Source organism: Chaetodon auriga, chromosome 5 (assembly GCF_051107435.1).
Source record: "Chaetodon auriga isolate fChaAug3 chromosome 5, fChaAug3.hap1, whole genome shotgun sequence".
NCBI lineage: Eukaryota > Metazoa > Chordata > Actinopteri > Chaetodontiformes > Chaetodontidae > Chaetodon > Chaetodon auriga.
Window position 1 is genome coordinate 20,317,302 of NC_135078.1, and position 19,446 is coordinate 20,336,747.

At 40.3% G+C, this 19,446-nt stretch overlaps 1 protein-coding gene across 1 annotated transcript in view; it reads right to left on the minus strand.

The window, feature by feature from the left end:
* stpg2 (sperm-tail PG-rich repeat containing 2) overlaps positions 1-19,446 on the minus strand; it is a 53,600-nt gene that overhangs the window by 12,943 nt on the left and 21,211 nt on the right. The window contains exon 11 of the mRNA XM_076731631.1: positions 620-785. Coding sequence (XP_076587746.1) covers positions 620-785 — 166 coding nt within the window. The remainder of the gene's footprint in view (positions 1-619; positions 786-19,446) is intronic.

Below are 19,446 nucleotides of genomic sequence, written 5' to 3' on the forward strand. Positions count from 1 at the left end.
ATGCAAGGGACCCAGCATGATGAGGAATATAATGTCTCTAATGTTCCATATACTGTAGGCCTATTCATAAATGCAAATTCAGTAATGGGCAAAATGATTGTATGTGTGTGTTACTGTGCACATATCAATGTGTGTCCCAATGTGAGTCTGTATGTGTGTATGAGTGTCAACATTCTTGTGTCTGCATATCTGCTTTGGTGTGTGTGTGTGTGTGTGTGTGTGTGTGTGTATGAAGAAGAAACACTATTGCAAACAGTCCAAATCTATTTATATGCAAATTGGATTTTGGTTAAACGGTTTGGGGTGCCTCATGGGTTGAGTCCCTTGGTGAAATGGGGCTAGTCATAAATTATCCAAGTAAGTCATGAATCTATCAATTTTGAAACAACATTTTTCAATGGGAGTGTAATTGAGGTAAATATTAGGTTAGAGGCCCACAGAGATGGAGCTAATTGGACTGCATGATGGTGAAAGGGTGGAGCTGTATGGTTTCCAAATGTTAAGCATTTAGATAGATAGATAGATAGATAGATAGATAGATAGATAGATAGATAGATCAGTTTTCCTGTGTGATGCTGTTCAGTATGTGCGTATGTGTGTGTGTGTGCATGTGTGATACCTGGTATACTGGGGTCATATGGCAAGAAGAAAGTATCCCGCGGTGCAGCAGAGAGGAAACAGGTCTGACGTCTCTTAGCTCCTTCACTTCGGGGTGGTAAGTAAGAGTGGCCATTAGCTTTCTCAAATGTTTGACTCACATTATAACTGTTGGGTGGAGGAGAATCCTACAGAGAGAGGAGAGGATAGCTGAATGCTAACATCAGCATGTGAACATGCTCAAAATGACAACGCTAACATGCAAATGTTTAGCAGGTACAATGTTCACACTATTCATCATTTTAGTTTCACGTGTTAACATGCTAATATTTGCTAATTAGCATTAAACTAATAAGCAATTGAATAGTTTAGCACTAAAATAAAAGTCAGAGGATGGCCAAAGTCATTAGGATACATTTTCGGAGGATTAGACTAAATTTTGTGCTAATTCTTGTAGTATATGTTGAGATATTTCACTGGATAAATGCAAACTTTGACCTGCTGGTGGCACTGGATAACAAGTCAGAAGATCGCTCATTTGGATTCATTCCCTGAACTCCATGGATATCTGTTCCAAATTTACTGGAAATCCATCAAAACATTTCAGTAAAAAAACAAAAAATGTTAACCGTGTTGCTGTAATGGGGAAAAAGACGAGACCAAAATCAGTAGACTAAAAACACAGAGTTTGTTCATCATTTCTACATACTGGACAGAACTGAATGACACTCTGTCTGACAATGTAACAGACAATTAGACACAAAAATATGGTGTTTCTGGAGCCCCCTTATTAGATTACGCAACTGACCAGTCCACTGTATAACGGACGCACATGCATAATGAACAACAAATGACCCACTCACCCATCTGTCATCAGAACACACTGCCAAACTTGGTACAATATCACCCATGTACACACATTCATGCATGAATGTCAGTGTGCAGGCACACTGACATACAGTACATGTCACATCATCTACATGCAAATGAAGACAAACACACACACACACACACACACACACACACACACACACACACACACACACAGAGTAATGAGTGGTCACAACTGTCATTATGCTGCTTCTCCAGAGAGGGAGGAACAATGATGATGAAACATGGGTGACATTTCCAACATGTCACAGGTAAATTCCAGACAAATAGCTTCCATAACAAGGGCATTACATTCTTAGTCATGAATGAATTGCTAATAATTAGGAACAAATTCACAGAGGCACCTTGCTGATATGAACATGTAATGGACCCAGTTGTAGAAATTGGAACCGGGTGAATCATGTCACCTGGTTAGAAACTTTCATGACCACCACTGCAGAGGAGTCTGAGTTACTGGGGATTTGTCTTGTCGGTGGGTCGTTGAATAATTGATGGCGAAGGCTGAATATAGCTGCACGATCCATTTATCCTAAACATAGCGGAGCTGTCATTTACCTCAAACTGTCATTTCCCGACCGCTGTTTTCTCCTTCTCCACCTAGGTAGTCGTCCATCTTTAATCATTGCTAACCCAGGCCATTTAGCTTTTCATTATAGACACAGTGGGAGGAAAGGGAGGCAAGCACACCATGTGCACGACAATGCAACCTTGCACACACGCAGAGACAGTCAATTTACAGGCACACACACACAGAGACACAAACAAGATTCTGTGTGATGTTGAAAGCCACTGTGGCACTGTTGAAAAATAAGATGAACTGCATGATGGTGAGGAAAATTTTCTACTGTATCCCATGGTTTGGTTTGGAGTATGTCTCAATGCGGATTTGATACACACACACACACACACACACGCCCCCACAGTACCACACATGCACCTGTGGGCACACATCTGTCATGGATCTATCTAACGGTGCAGAACAATAATCCTCCAACCTCTGAAACATAATGTGCACACACACACCTGTCGAGGGGTCCTATGGTCTGTAATTATACCTGAATATGGAGCAAACCACTGTTCACAGCAGCAGTCATCACCTATTGACAGCACTCAGGTTGTCTTTAATTACACACCCTCAACATTTAGACAGCTCAATACTTATCTCTTCCTACATACACACAGATAGAAACACACACACACACACACACACACACACACACACACACACACACACACATACACACATTTTCCTAATGATTGTGTCACAATGCCCTTGACTGTCTGAAAAATATCTCAGAGTGCATATAGGGAAGATGTACATGTTTGTGGCAGGCAGGCTTTGAAACAGAATATTGATGTGATGCTAGCACCAAGACAGATTGTCAGGCCTGACAGTATTTTCCATAAAAGTGGAGCAAGAAAAATCAACAAAAATGATAACTTTAAATTGTTGATGCATGCAAAATGCTGCATATAAACTTCAAGTCATAAATCGAGTTAATCAGGACTCCACAGAACAACTGATGAAGCATGCTGTGGGAATTCATTAAATCATGAAGTCATGGTAAATACTAAATAAATGAACAGGTAAATACTAAATTAAGTAAAAGTGTACAATGAGAGGCAGCAGAAGTCCATCCATGACCTGTATACAACATGTCCTGAATTTGATACTGCAAGGGTCGATGCTGCCTTACATACAGATGCTGTCAAAGCCTGTCATCTGTCAAAGAAAACATTCTTATAAATCCTAGATATGACTATGCAGACACTTCAAGGCTTAGGTCAAAGAAGGGGCTTGTGAATTAAAATTTCATCTATTCAAACAAAACAACAAAGCTGACCATAAAGTGGCTCATGGACAATGCCAATGATCTTCTCCTTGAAGGCTGATCGACCTGGATGAAAGGATGTCCTTCTTTGGGACAGATTTCGTCGGTTGGATCTGACATTGTTGAAGGACTTTTTTTAAAATTGATAAAAACTGATAATCCCTGTCCAGTGTCAGATCACTGTTGGTGCTTGAAAAAAAAAAACCTTGTACTCACAAAACAGTGCAGCTGTACAATCCCCACTGTCATAATAATGGGGTTCCCTGAGCAGTACACAGCAGCAAAATTTCTCCTTCGAGAGTTTATCCAAAGTGTGAAGTGTACGCGACTCAAAGCCAGTTCCTTGACCAAGCACAGTGGGCACACTGAATGTACAGGAAGGATTTTCCCAATTGCTTAACTGTTTGTTTAAAAAATGTTTTATCCTCAGAAGCTTTTCATGGCTGCTGAAAGCTCAAGTGTTTGGTGGTTAAATCAAGGTTTGTGTACTCCTTTTGGAAAGTCCTAGAAAAGCCAAATTTAAGACATCTTGCAGGAGAGGAAACACACACTGTAGCATCCTTGACATGAAACAGAAAGTATAAAGCATATTATCAGTTACTTGGCCAGCCTCAGAAGAGTCTAAACACAATGCAAACACAAAGTCAGATGTTACTTGTTATCTTATGGCCATACCATGTTCTCCTACACTAATGGCTACTCAAGAACATCTGACAACCGCCATACTAATGATTTGGCTTAGTGCCGTATATACGATGACAGTTTTGACTAATGGCCAGGCATGACACATGAGATGTGTGCGAGTGTGTACATGTGTTTGTGTGAGTGTGTGTGTGTGTGTGTGTGTGTGTGTATGTGAGAGAGAGAGTGGGAGTGTGCTACCACCACATCCCATTCTTCATCCTCTCATTATTCTTAAACCTTTCATCCTCACAGAGCAAATTGCTATTTTCAGACTGTATTTTCATATTTCATATCATTGCACTAGAATATATATATTCTCAGTGTGTATGTATGCTAAAGCATGTACGTCTGCGTGTACATGCATGCCTATGTACTGTATATGCGTGACACAGCTACACTATGGACAGTACACAAACACACTCGACATATTCACGAGTGATGGCTCTTATTAACTTTTATCTCATTCTTGTCATACATGTTATATTCTTAGGTTAAATTTAATTTGGTAGTTTGTGTGATACAATGTTAATCACTGAACTTTTCAAATGCTGAAACTAGTCTGAGGCTCGGTTACGAATTTTTTTGGAACTATTTTGTACTTGATGCTCCATGTCTACAGACATGTCTGCAGACTTTAAAAGACCAGTGTGTAGGATTTAGTGGCATCTAGCTGTGAGATTGCAGATTGCAATCAACTGAATAGAGTACTGGAGGGATGATGTATTTTTGTTGTCCAGCCGGGAAGTTAGCGTTACCCTAGTTCCCTCAACAAGAAGTCAATGGGATTGTTCCAAACACAACAATTCTTATTTTCAGGTGATCATACACTAATGAAAACATACTGATGAACATTTTATTCAATTTCTGCCAATAGATGCCCCTAAATGCTACACATTGGACCTTTGAATTAAACTTACTTTGTTGTATTTCCATGTGCAACAAAATGTGCAGACAGTTTCTGTTTTAAAAGCCACACATCCTTGAACTGCCCATTGTACCAACTACGTATTTTGTCATCAGTCTTGTTAGCATGCTATGCAGATAATGAACAGGTTGGTTGGATATCCCCATTTAGAGTCTAATAAATAATAATGGTTACTTAGGCTCTGCCTCTTAAATCCACAGTGTCATGTGAGGTTTATTCGTTCCTCTTAAGAGTGAAACTTGCTGGCAGGCAAGGGGTGCACCATGTTAAAAACTGTGCACAAATACTACACACCTAAACTCATTACAGCTTGATGTATCAGGCAACCAAGCATACACGTGTTGGGATATGGTAGCAGATATTAAGGATAGTAACTGATTTCATTAACAGCATTATCAATAAAATTATTAATATGAATTAACAGGGCACCATCATGATATCAGGGACCAATAACCACTGTTCACTTCAAATGGAAATGTTAAAAATCCCATTTTACATTTATCAGGTGAAGGGTTGAATCTGAGCACTGACCTCCACAACCAGCTGTTACCACAACACATATGCACAAATAATCAGACAACTGCTCTTTAAATGTACAAAAACGTTCATTTAGCTTCAACTATACTGATGAACAAATATTATTCTTCAATTAATATACAACATACAAGCAACTACAATCACAAGTGTAAAGGCAGCAAGCAGGTGTGTTCCACATGTAAATGTTTGTGTGTGTAGGTGTGTGCGTGTTTGTGCGAGCATGTGAGAGGGAGGAGAGAAAGAGAGAGAAGGCAAGATGGCAGACGTGATCATGTGGCTCAATGACGCGAGGTTCAAGATCAGGAGGCTTAACAAAGCGAAATGAGAAGCACAATGGAGGACGTGTTTACATGTCTCTAACAGATGGAGGGAGCACAGATGAGTTATACTACTGCTATACTGCTATCTGTGTATTCAAGGTATGTGAGAATGCCTGTAAAGACACATGAATGTGTGTGTAGTTAGGAAAAGAGAGACAGAGGGAAATATGCTCAAAGCAAAGCAGAAGAGATTGTAATTGCCACAGAAAGACACAATAACTGTCTTTTTATCACACAGAAATCCAGCATGAGAACTCAGCTCAGAGTTCGTCAGCCGTGGCACTGGTCTTTTAACTGATAAAGTGCAGCTTATCAGCTTTAACACAGTAGCAGAAAACGAACACAAAACCAAACCTGACAGCGCGGGACACACAATCAATATAATGTGCTAAATGAAAGACACAAGCAGGAAGCACAATGATTGAGGCATCTCAACGAGCTCGGCGGTCCGTTAACTTCACAGTACAGTAACACACTGTCTTTGGACTTTGGTTTGACATGCAGGCCTGTCTTTGCTCATCCACATGGTGAGGTCCCAACACACATATCTGTGAGTATTCTCTCCTTTTCAGTTTCACTTTTGCGTTTATGGGAGCTTCCGTAAATGCTGCTTCCTCTTTACAATCATTTGCCTAAATCAAAGCCACTCCTCATGTGCCAAAATATACTAACTGATGCTAGACATAGAAGAGCTTATCAATACTAACATCTCTGTGACTACTTTGCCAATTTTTTTTTTTTTGTTTTTTTACTGGTTAGGAATTCTCTTTCTCCATCCTCTCAAAAGTTTTTAAGATAAGCTATTGTCCTTAAACTTAGCCATACAGTGGTTACCAAACCTACTACAAGCATGACATTGGAAAAAGTCTGTTGAATGGCACCATTTCTCTTAAATGGAAGTTTTACGCTTAATTTTCAGTTTGTGTTGCTTTATGTTATGTAACGAAATGGATTGCTAGTATTTAAATGAAAAGTGAACACAGCATTTGTTTGCTTGTTTTCCTCCCAGAATAGACGATCTATGTCATTCTGTGTCATAAGCACAGCTGGTGTCTCATCATAGAGCTTGATAACCATCTGTCTGATTTTAGTAGTGGAGGTATGGCTGGTGTCATAAGGCCTTAATGAGGTTCTAGACAGGTCTTCAATATAGATGGAATGACAGAAGGAACCCATATGGGCCCCATTCACTTCCTATTCACACTTTATAGGCAGCAGTTAGTCTAACAATTTGCTGACAGCTAGTTTTCTGCCATGTTTTGTAGTCTTGCATATCTTGCTTTCTCCTTCATTTCTTTTCATCCTTGCTTTATTTGCTTATAACTGCCTTCTCATCTCTTTTTGTCTTTTTCCTCTGTCCATCATCTTTTGATGCCTACTGCTCCACTTTTTCTCTATCTTTTTCACTTCTCTTCTCCTATCAATTCAAAAACTCCATCCTCCTTTACGTCTATGATATCAACTGTATCTCTGCCGTCTTGTTTTTTTTATTGCTTAATCTCTCTCTTTATCTTACAAGTGCTCATTTTGTCTATTTTAATCTAATAGCCTCAGTTCTCTCATTTCCTTATATTTCATTTGGTATTTGCACACAGACCTGAACAGCTAATCTGATTTTGAGGGACATCTGAACCACAGTCAGTTTAAACCCAGACTGCTTTAAGCCAAGAATCAGTGTAGCTGTCTCCCTGTGATTTATGTACAGTAGTCGTCAATAAGCTTTCTGTGGAGTCTGAGAGGTTTAGTGGCCTGTATACACACTGACACCCACAGCTGGGGTCCTTCCTGAACCACTAGCCATGCAGCAGAGGTCCAGAAGGCCCGGCTGAGTTAACACCCAGCTCAGGACCTCCTTACATCACAGCGGGCTTAGCTTTCCCTCTTGTCCCCCAGGCCACCTGCCTGGCTGTCTCCTTGGCTCCTAAAATCATCACTTGCTACAAAACAGCTGTCCATAACCAAACACACCCAAAACACACAGCTGCTGCATAAAATGGTTACGTGCCCACACCTGCATATGGGTGTGTGCGCATACACACACACACACACACACACACACACACACACACACACACACAATACACTACACAGCTGCTGCCCACAGCTGGTGTCCCATACTTTGGACAATGAGATGTACATGTAGACATGCACATGCACACACCGGACACAGCTGCTTACCACATGTGCCGCCATTATCCACATGAAGGGTGGGGTGAAGAGAAAGACAGACAGAGAGAGAGAGAGATTAACTGAGAGGGAGAGAGAAAATAAAGATATGGAACAAGATGACAAGAAAATACAGGGAAAGAAAATTAGAAGTACAATAAGATGAAGAGAGAAAAGACAAAGTGCCAACGCAAAAAAAACAAAAAAAAAACAAATGAAGTTGAGAAAATTGGCAGCAGAAATACAATTCAAGCCTGATAATAAACATAGGCAGTATCAAATTAAAGGACTAGGCCCGGTCACATTTCACTTCCTCTAATCCAATCTCAAGTTTTTAATTTGTTTAAATACTGATCTCTATTCTGGGCAGTGCCACAGGTCCACAGGTATCTGCTGACGATTCCATTATTCTCAGATAAATAAATACAAGTGGGATCCAATCTCTCACATACTACTGAAGATTTTCAAAAGCAGGTCGATACAAATGAAATTTGACAGATGGAGCACGTGGCTGATTCTGACACTAGACAGAAAAGGTGCATCTGAAATTTATCAAAATGATGTTATTTTACATCAAGTACTCTATACAAGCTGCTACCTGACTGTATTTTTAATGAGCCTCTTTGTGTTACTCTGTTTTCTTGAACACAACACTGGATTTAAGACCGTGAGAGACAGACAACACATGAAAGAGGACATTATCTCTTGAGTGCATGTGCCAGCTTTTTCCAGAGAGAAAAAAAGAACTAAAAAATCAGTTTAGCTCACTCAGAACAATAAATACAGTATGCACTGACCCAAATGTGGATTTTTTTTCTTTGTGGTGCTGAAACAGGAAAGCAGTCGGTGGGTTTTTGTTCAAATACAACAACTTGTGTTTTTAAGCCTAAGTTTTTTTCCTCACTTTGGAAACCGAAGCTTTTTTCTGAGCTTCAGTTATCATTTGTCTACACTGAGTAGAGATACATCGGCCAAACAATGTATGCTTGGGTTTTTCTGCCAAGGCAACCTCTTGAGGCTTCTCTTCTCCTACCCACAAACAACTTGAACTATGACCATGGTCTTTCCCCAAACTTAACCAAATGCTTACTTCAACCATAACTATGATTGATCTTGACCTGCACCCTCAAATTTCTCCCGATGGTCAAACTGTTGTGTAAGCGTGTGTATGCATGGACGAATGAGACGTACAGTAAAGTGCTTTGAGTAAAAGCATGATAGAAATGCAGTCATTTACCACATAAATGGATACCCCAAACTAATGAAGCATACAGTACACGACTCTACAAAGGCTGGCTCTGGAGTAGTGCGAATTTGCGAGAAATCATGTCGTGTTTATCTACCTTCACTTGTAAAAAGTCTTTTATTTTGAGTCAACCGCTGTTTTTGAGGAAGGGCTGTTTTTCAGTTGGCTTGTTTTATAACAGCAAGACAGAAGGGAGGTAACAATAACCAGGACTTCACAGCAAGAGAGGAAGAGGAGGAAAGAGAGAAAAAGAACTTCACCGAGCGTATGCGATCTTTTCCTCCGAGCAATAACTTAGAGAGCATCCACACATCATAAAATCTGAAAGTGCTACACAGACAAGTTCTCCATCTGTGCCCTATCACACATTTTAAGACTCACTTGTTCTGCTCTCTCTTTTCTGTCTTTTCCGCTGTTGCTCATGCATGCATCCTCATTTATTTCAGTTGCTGAAGCTCTCCTTTTACTGTACAGACGCTCTCTACTTTCAGCCATCTCTGACTGTACCGCCCTCCCTCTCCCTATGGCGTCGTTGTAAATCAAGAAAGATTTAAAACAACGTATTACTTCTATTAAAAGATGTCAACAGTATATTTTCATTAGATATGACTCACTTAATATGTATCTTTCCCACTCAAGGCAGGAAATTAAGCTTACCACAACTTAATTAGAGGAAAGGTGAAGTCAGAAGTGAGCAACAGTCATTAGCAAGTGGCAAATTAAAAATCTTGGAAAAGATTAATACTCATATCTGTGATAAAGTCTGATGTTTTGTTGACCCATCCAGATTTTGTGGCTCTATAACAAATTGACTCTACTTCCTCCTTTGCTCCTCAGTGAAAAGAGAAATTACTATACCTGCCAGAGGCCTTTATCACTTGGACGTAAGCAAATGTCGTTTGGGGCATTTGCTGAAATAACTGACGCTGTTGTCTCCAAACTGTATAATTATTTGACTTTATTAAAGCCCCAAAGGGGATACTCTGCTTTGATTTTAATGATGACTTATGTTTTCTGAGCACCACCATCAATATGAGAATTAGTTGAGAGTAGAAAAATTACTTGTATGCTATTTGTTGTGAGCAGTTCTTTAATATGGTGTAAGGGTAATGAATACTGCAGCCTCTAGAAGTCACTGGCAGAACGTGTCCCTTTACCTCTCTGCCAATCGTCATCTATCACACAGGCTTTTTGTCGTCTCTGTTTGATGATCAGGCCATTACACGATCCGAGCATCAGATGTCAATTAGATCCAAAAAACTGTTTGAATTACAGACGTTTTTCTGACCAGACAGACACTTGCACATCTTTTAATGGACAGCAATTTAACGACAATTTAACTGAAAAGCAGGAAAAGAGAATATAAGCCCAGACAGAGGTACTTAAGAGACTAGGCAATGGCTTAAAATAGGCCATCAATAATATGTCTACAAGTAAAAGGGAGACATACAGTAGATCGGGCCAAAGCACTGTACTTGCAGTTTTTACTTCTAACACTTCCATACTCATAATTCATTCTGAGACACCGACTGGAGACACATAGGTTAAAATACGCAGAACAATGTTCATAAATTATTCAAATATGATGTATTTTATGGACGACATTTTTACAGACAACAACTTGTTGCATGGCTTCTCAGTTCATCAGTTTTTATCTGGTGGAGTTGAGTCCTTTTTCAACTATACAAAATGGACACATGGAGTGAAAGTACTGGGTCGAAACAGCATTACTGCCACAAGTCAGCAAGCACTTTCTGGCTCAAGTGTTTAACATTAAGAGCATTTTGTTTGATTGCCTCCCTCCTCTGCCTCACAAGCTGTGAAGGAGAATCAGGGTCCTCATCTACAATTGTCCAAGGTCACTGTGGGGGCTACTGAAAAAACATTAGGGCTACTTAGCCTATCATTGTTCAATATTTTCTCTGTCTTACAAATTAATGTTATTATATCAGTGTGCACAGACTCCTAAAAACATGGAAATTCTGTAAAGATAACTAGATACATAACTAGTGAATGCTTTCAGACCTCCACCACAGAGGCGTCAGTGTTCAATACAAAACCCCCAGTTCAACTCCCAGTGAATGAGTCCATATCTCAACAAAGATCTAAATATCATCTTAAAATGCAGAGTTAAACTAATTTAAATACAGTTTCACTGACTTTATATTTTGAGGCAAGTGATGATAGGTAGCTAGATGGGAAAATCAGCTGACAGAGAGGCAAGTGGTCACTTTTATACATTAGGAAATTGACCGACTGGTGTGCACAAAATCAGAAGCACTGCTGCATTGCATTTATTCTCTACAGCTGAGAGTGAGCAGAGTGAAGGAAAAACAAAAAGAAAGACAATGGGAGTAAAAAGCTCTTGTCAGAAAGACTAGTCAGTCCAGCAAGTGGATTTGACAGCACCACTCCTCTGCTCTTCCCTCCCACCTTCAAATCTCTCTATCCATCATGTTTATGAATTGTTCAGGCGAATATTGAGCAGAGCATGATGGGAGCCTGTCTGAAGCCTCGGGGTGGAAGTGTCACTAAACACTTCTCGTTCGGTCACTTAATTGTGCATGTGTGTCTCCCATGTATGTGGTACTACAATATATGTGTAGTCATATGCACGCTGCAACTGGACGCATGCATATATGTTTCCTGTATGTACATTCTGGGTATTGTTGCATAAATATACCTATATTTGTGTGTATGGGCAGATTTTGAGTGGGTCACCGTCTCTGTATGTGCGCTGGTGTATGCATGTGACCGCACTCAAATACTCACAGGGACTCACATCATTATCATTACCCTGACAGCTGACAGTAAAATCCATATCAAATCTATAACTCCATTTTCCTGTTTTTGTTCCTTTCTTTCATCACCCGACTCCCTTGTCTCCCATTAATAGAGGCTGCACCATGACATGCCATTAGCTGTCCACGGATATATCATAAAAATGCAATGAAACACAGAGACAAAAAGTCAATAAGTGACAAAGACTGGGCCACTGCATATTTTCCAATTCCAGATACTTCAAGAGTATCTTGCCCATGGCATTACCTTCCATGCAGCTCTCATACTTGTTGCCTCACTCAAATGGCTTTTATTTATTTATCATCTTTACCTCTCTAGAGAGATAGAAACGTCTCACTTCTTCTTATTGCTTCCGTCTTCCTTTCTGTCTTTGTCTACATTATGTTCTTCTCTCTGTTATCAGCCTCTCTTTCTGTCTGTCCTTTAATCCTTCACCCCTCTGTCTCACCCCCTTTCATTCTAACTATAATTTCACCTCCTGGATTTTTGTAGTTCAGTTCATTCTGCAGAGCAGGGAGGTGATGCTGCTCTTCAGTTTGATAAATGTATGTTTAGCAAACACTCTAATTATCTCAACCAGAGCTAATAGGATAGATAATTACACATTATACACAGAGGCGCTCTCTCTCTCATTCTCTTTGTCTCTCCTTCATTCCCTCCCACTGCTTCTTCCATTCAGTTTCATCTCTCCTCTCTTTCTCTGTCTTCCTCAGGCCCATTGTGTGTGGTATCTGTTTCTGAGAGCTATGTGTTTTTTTCTATTTGTAAATGACATTAATGAGGCTTTCCTTGACTGCGTCAGGCCTTATGAATGGTGTCTGTCTGTGACGCTTGACCAGAAATACAATACAGTGGCTACAGAATATGATTTTTATATTGTATATGACTTTCACGAATACAACTGGCACTAGAAACTAATAGGAGGGAAAACAGTCCAGTCTCCACATAGCCCACACAGCTCGTACTGAAGTTATATTTTCTCGGAGATACACAATAACAATAGCTGGACCCTCTGTGTACCTATAGAGCTGCTTCACATATAGCAACACCTGACACAGATGCATAATCCAGCCTTCACAGTTAACCATTTTCCCAAAGAAATTGCTGTAATTCTGGCACTTGCGCCTTATTCCCTGCCAAATTTGTGAAAAATGACAAAGTGCAAGTAAGTGTATAATGAGTAACTGTAAAAACATCTTTCATATTGACATGGCACTGAAAGTCTTTGTATAACCTCCACAAACAACAGCGAGAGTTGCCAAGTGAAGGATGGAAATGTCTCCAGTTGTGGGCTGCCTCCTTTTTCTATTTGTTTTCGTTATTATTTTCACACTCTTGGTGTATTATGAATCCCGCTTCCAATCACTATCAGTGGTAAATGTAATAAAAGCCATGTTTTAATATTGTCCGCCTGATTCCATCAAGCCAGTTACACATTGAGGAAGGAGAATTACGAAGTGTTGTTCATTGTCAGCCTAACAGATATTAATGCAGATAAGCTGGAAGTTGTTTGACTGGCAGAGACATTATTGCTTGGTTACATCAGTTTAAAATGTCTTGCATGGAGTGAACAGATCTGCTTGAAAAAGAATTCTATATTGTCAAATATTTTGCTTTTGTATCAGAAAAAAACTGATGTTATTGAAGCTCCTATGAGATATTTAAAAAGCATTGCTTACCAAACTAATATGAAAACCTGTACTGTGTTTTGATCGAGTTCATTTTTGGATACTCTGACACTATGAAACTGTTCACTGTGACATTACCTCAACCCTTCTTTGCACACCATTGCTGATTCCTTGCATTTTCATCAATCACATGTGAACTGTGGGTATGTAAATCCACTACAACTACACAGGAAAAGACTTTATGAGCATGAGACAATTTTTGTATGTAATTGTCTGTGATTCTCTGCTGCCCTGCGCGACATCAGGGTCCAGTTTTAGAAACTCATACTTCATGTTACTCTCAGACAGTCTCTGTTGATTGGTATATTTATTCAAGCATAATGCAGAAGGCTGCATCCTTTTCCTCTGTGTTTTTTTTTTTTTTTTTTTTGGTTGCCATGGTCACACAGCAAGCAGCAGCGGCAAGTTTAAACAGAAGTCTCACCATAATGAACTCAGAGGGTAGCACCGCACTCTCTCTCCTCGCCACCGTTACCCACGTCAGCAGAACGCCTCCAGTCACGGTTGTGATGGAAACAACAGTGGCGGCGCCAACCCCTCTCTGCCTTAAAGTACTTTTGTAGGGAAGTGAGGCTGCTGTTGATAGAGGAACCTGTGTCTCTGCTTCTTCTTCAATACCTGCCTTGTTGGTGCAATATAGCGAGTCTGAAGCAGCGGTTGAATTTATTAATATTCTGTATTTTTCTTTCTATATATGTTTAACATGCCAATCCTCTGAACCAAAGGATCCAAATCATTTCAGCACAGTATTTCAACAGGTTATATTGCAAATTTAACCCACTGCCCACCATTCACCATTGGTAACACCTCATTATCGAACCAAGGCCCTTGCCATTCACAATCCTTCAATCTCACCGAGTATAACAATAGCCCTCCATCAAGACCTCGATTAATCTCGACACAATTGGCAAAAGAACAAAATCGACTGAGATGACGAAAGGCAGACAGGTATTAGTAAAAACTGACTGACAGACAGACAAAATGCCCCGTCAAACCTCTCTCCTGTCGTTTCAAGGGACAGGGCAATATTTGACTGATGTATAGATGAGAGAGGAATTCCACTGCCTCCGGGTAAAACATAGGTCCAAATTAAATTCCATACTTATCCTCTCCCTGCGCTGCCTGAGGGTATCCCACGACCTCCACAACACAAAGGTCAGTATCAGGAAGGCTTGGCCAGGAAGAAGGAGGAGAAGGCAGGAGAAGGACAGGAAGGATTGTGGAGTAAGAGGAGGAAGAAAAGAGGGATGAAAGGAAAAGAAGAGAAAGAGAGAGAGCAGAACAAGACGAAGAAAGCCAGGGATCAGGAGAAATAATGCTGGAAAAGAGCACTGGATTACAGAAGTCGCATTTAAGACACACTCTACTTATAATCATCGCTCCTTTCAGATCTATCATTTCTTAACAATGTGTCTGATTCTTTCTTCTCCACAGACAGGTAATCAACTCCTATCAGATCCAGACCTGTAGCTGAAGTACAGATCTGACATAGCTTCAAATATTTGAACTAGTTGATGTGTGTTTGATTAAGACTGTCAGAAATGTAAAAATCCTTTGAAAGACGGCACGCCACAAGATAAGAAAAATCAACCTAAATAAGTCACGCCATGCCTGTTATTCAATATGTATTTAACTGCTGTTTGGCAATCTAATCCTTTTACTGTACAGTGGGCTTGGGAATGGACAGATTTGAAATTCACAGTTTCAATAGAATAAATAAAGAAACTATCCTGCCTCAAAACAGAACAAACAGCAAGAAAGAAAAGATCTGGAAAATAAAAAGCAGAGCAGCTATTAGCAAAGACAGAGCAAATAATGTAATAAATCCCCTCTGCTAGGCAGATAACAGGTCTCCCCGTTGCGTTTGATGCACCCCACAAGACAGATTCTGGCATTTCAACTGACATGGTACATCTTTCACACTGCTGATTTCAAAAGTTATGCAGTGTGAATAATTTCTCCACCAAATGTCGACCTCTACTGCTGGATGAAGCTTTTATGTCAAAGTACAGAAGACATAAATGTCCAAACATGAAACTAATAATAAGACATGCGTTCTGACTTTATTCTTTTTCTCTTCTTTCTTGTCTTACTCCCCTCTCATGATAGTGATTGTTTCCTGATTAGACAGTTTTAATATCGGTCCCAGTGGGAGGCTGTTACCAGGGATACAGCCTAGGCTGCAGCACGGCATGTGGCTAACTGTTACAGCTAAGACGTCCCCGGGTGATTTTTCATTAACTGGTCATAAAGGAGGCTCTGTGTGGAGCCATTACAAGTGGCCTCAGATCTTCTCCACAGAGCACTCAGAGGTACTACCAGAAAGGAAAAAAGAGTGAGACAGGGAGGGAAATATGGAGGCAATATTGCCTCTCTGAAGAACAGTTACATTAGTTGTTGTTTGCTTTTCAGCTTTTTGCATTTTTTGCCCATTTTTTTTCCAAATTTAGCAAGTCCAAGCCCTGCCTCAGTCCTCATGAATGCTAACCCTGCTGTTTGCCCGAGGAGGGCTACAGGCAGACATGTGCTACCTCCGTGACACATGGTGCCACCAGCCGCTTCTTTTCACCTCGACCTCGCCAGCTCCCCACCTGTGATTGCGGCCAATTATGTTTGTGGGAACACAAAACCAAGCTGGAGGTACTGCTACTGGGAATTGAGCCAAGTTAAAGCCATTGTTAAATATTTAATTACACTGTGTGTCTGGCATATAATGAAAGTCTACCACTGATCATTTGAACTTGCAGCCCTCCAACATCCAGATCTATACTGCAGTTACACTGTATCACTGCAAGACAATGTGAAACACAAACCTTACATGGACTGTGTATAGTATGGCTGTCAAGTTTTCCACTGTCTACATTAGGATTTAGCACACCAAGAGTTCTGAGAGAGCCAGATCATCCATCAGCATAATATACTGCAGCCTGACAGAAAACTACACGGAGCCATTGTCATGAAAAATGGCAAACAGCGCAGACAGATATATGAGGTTGAGACTATTACAGAGGCGATCAGTACCAAAATTCTGAGTTTATCTAATGAGACTCATCACACTCGCCTAGGTTCATTTGTGATATGCACAAAATGTGAGTGATTCACATTATCTGAATGCATAAACTATGTAATACTAACAACAATGTAAATGTATAAATACACAAAAGTTGGTGACTAAGTTTGTCAAAACTGCCGTATAAAAAAGTAAAACTAGGGTCAAAACTGTGACAGATTAGTGCTCTGCCCTGCAAAACTGATATTCTTCACTATGAAGATCATTTTATAACACTGTGTTTTGACTAGGCTGGGCACAGCAGGACAGCACAGGGAATGAAGTGACCGTCCCTCCCCCAGATGAAGCTGACCCTGACCTCTGACCTCACTGCATAAGACGGCAAGGGAATTTAAGAGATTGCCGATGTCCTTTAATATGAGTATGCTCACCTTGTAATGCATGTAATGTAAAATCTGTACACAGGCTCCCATCCTAATGCACTGGTGCAGTAGTCCTCAATCCCGCTACTCTACACCCAGAGTCCTCCTGGTTTTATGTCCTACCAGGTAGTTAATTGCATTCACTTGGTGTCCGAGATGTAAATCACGCCCTGATTAGACAGCAGGAATGAAAACCAGCAGGGCTTGCCGTGCGGACAGTGAGGACTGATAACTACCGGGCTTGGTGAGACCTAAGCTTTTATAACTTTTGAAACATCATTTTCACAAATACTTTTTTTTATTAGCAAGACTCTTAAATAACAGCATTTCTCGTGGATGTAACAGTTTATAGATCATTCAATACAGGGTGGAAAATCTCCTCCTCCTTCTCTCTTTTGTGGTTAAATTAGAAATCTGTTTTCCATTTTCATGGTGGGGGAGAGGAGAAATTTGATTTGCTCAGTTAGATTTGTCTTGGAGAAAGCTGATTTCCTATCCACGTACAGTATATACATCACCAGGTTTCTGAGAGCCCATAGCCTCTTCTGTAGATTGATAAATACGTTGATTGGTTGGAAAAGCTGTGCTTTGAATATCTTGCTCTTAAGCTCAAAGCAGAATTATCAGTGCTCATCATAATACGGTATCGGCCACAAAGATATTCATCGCTGTTTATGCAGGAATTCTCAGAGCCGACTGCACTTGGTATCAGTAGATACGAGATTAATCCTGAATGGAGACCTGAATATTCATGTCAGCAAAAAGAATGACTCCAAAGCTCCAAAAGAGCTTACAAAGCCACTCATCAGCATGGTAACATCCTGGACTTGGTAATAACAAGTTCATCATTTGAGTCATACACTGCTGACTGCTCTTTCAATGACATGGTTGAACATTTCAACAACACTATGTCATCTGTTTTCAATACTGCTGCTCCAATAAGGGTTTAAAAGAGGTGAACTGTCAGAATCTCCTCATGGTTAAACAACAGCAGTGTTAATGAGAGCAAGAAGATCTGTCAAGCAGCTGAAAGAATATGAAGGAACAAAGAGCTCGCAGTTCACTGTAATATGTACAAAGAAGCCACGACTGTCAATAACAAAGCAGTAGTCTGGCAAGACAAGACTTACTTTTCCAAGACTATTACAGAATGTTCGGATCTCTAGAATATTACTCTCCACTATTGGCCAGCTACTAAGCACTGCCCCCATCTGTCCACTGTTCTCTACATCAAACTGTGAAGAACTTGCATCGTTCCTCAATAACAAAATAGCCTCAGTCAGATCCAGTGGTGCTGCTGAGGTCGACACAGATGAGCTCAATAAACCCTGTAGAAAAGATGTAACCATGGGAAAAGTCACCTGCATTACATTTACTGAGCTCTGTCAGACTGTCACCTCCTGTGATGACCCTGTACCTACAGCATTTATAAAGCCAGTGTTTGACAAGTGTGTCCAGATTGTAAAGACATCTCTGTAGACAGGCATCCTCCCCAACGCATTTAAAACAGCTGTTGTAAAACTATTACTAAAGAAATCACTTGCTCATCTTCCATTCATCAGTAAGTTATCAGTCCAGTTTTGATTGACTTTAAGGTCCTTCTCCTTGTTTACAAAGTGCTTAATGGACTAAGACCCTTAACCCAAGTCTTCACCCTAAAATGTAATGATTTAATTACAGGGACTTGTATTTTCCCATAAAGAAGGTGAGTCCCCAAAATGGGACTGTGTAAACAGATTTATGTCCCCACAACATGAGTAATACATGGCCACACACACACACACACACACACACACACACACACACACACAATATGGTTGCAGGGAATGTGTTCCACACTTGCCTACTTTCTTGAGCGCATGTGAGTGAAAACACCTGCAATGATGCTAGTGTGAGGAAGTTAGTTAGCATAGTGTAGAATTGAGCGAGAGATATGCATGAAAGCTACAAGATGACAAACTAAACCCAGTAATGTGGAGCACTACACCAACCTTTTGCTGCCCTCTGTGATAAGTACCGAATTACCCTTTCAACTCTGTCCTTCTAGGGAGCAGTGTAGTTTGCAGTGTTAAGATCAGTTCTGGAGACCTTTGCCTCAAGATTTAGATAACACTTCTAACCTTTGGAGTTAATCAGAGTAAACACCAGCTGGTTCCCAGAAGGGTACTTGAAAATACACATTGTGTATCTTGAATATTAAAATGCTGGAGCGTACACCTGGAATATTTTTTTCAATACTGGAGTCGGTAAGATTCAATCGCTAACCCTCATATCCAGCTTCTCTGTCTTTCTTCATTAGCACATTATTCATATGCGAGTAAACACC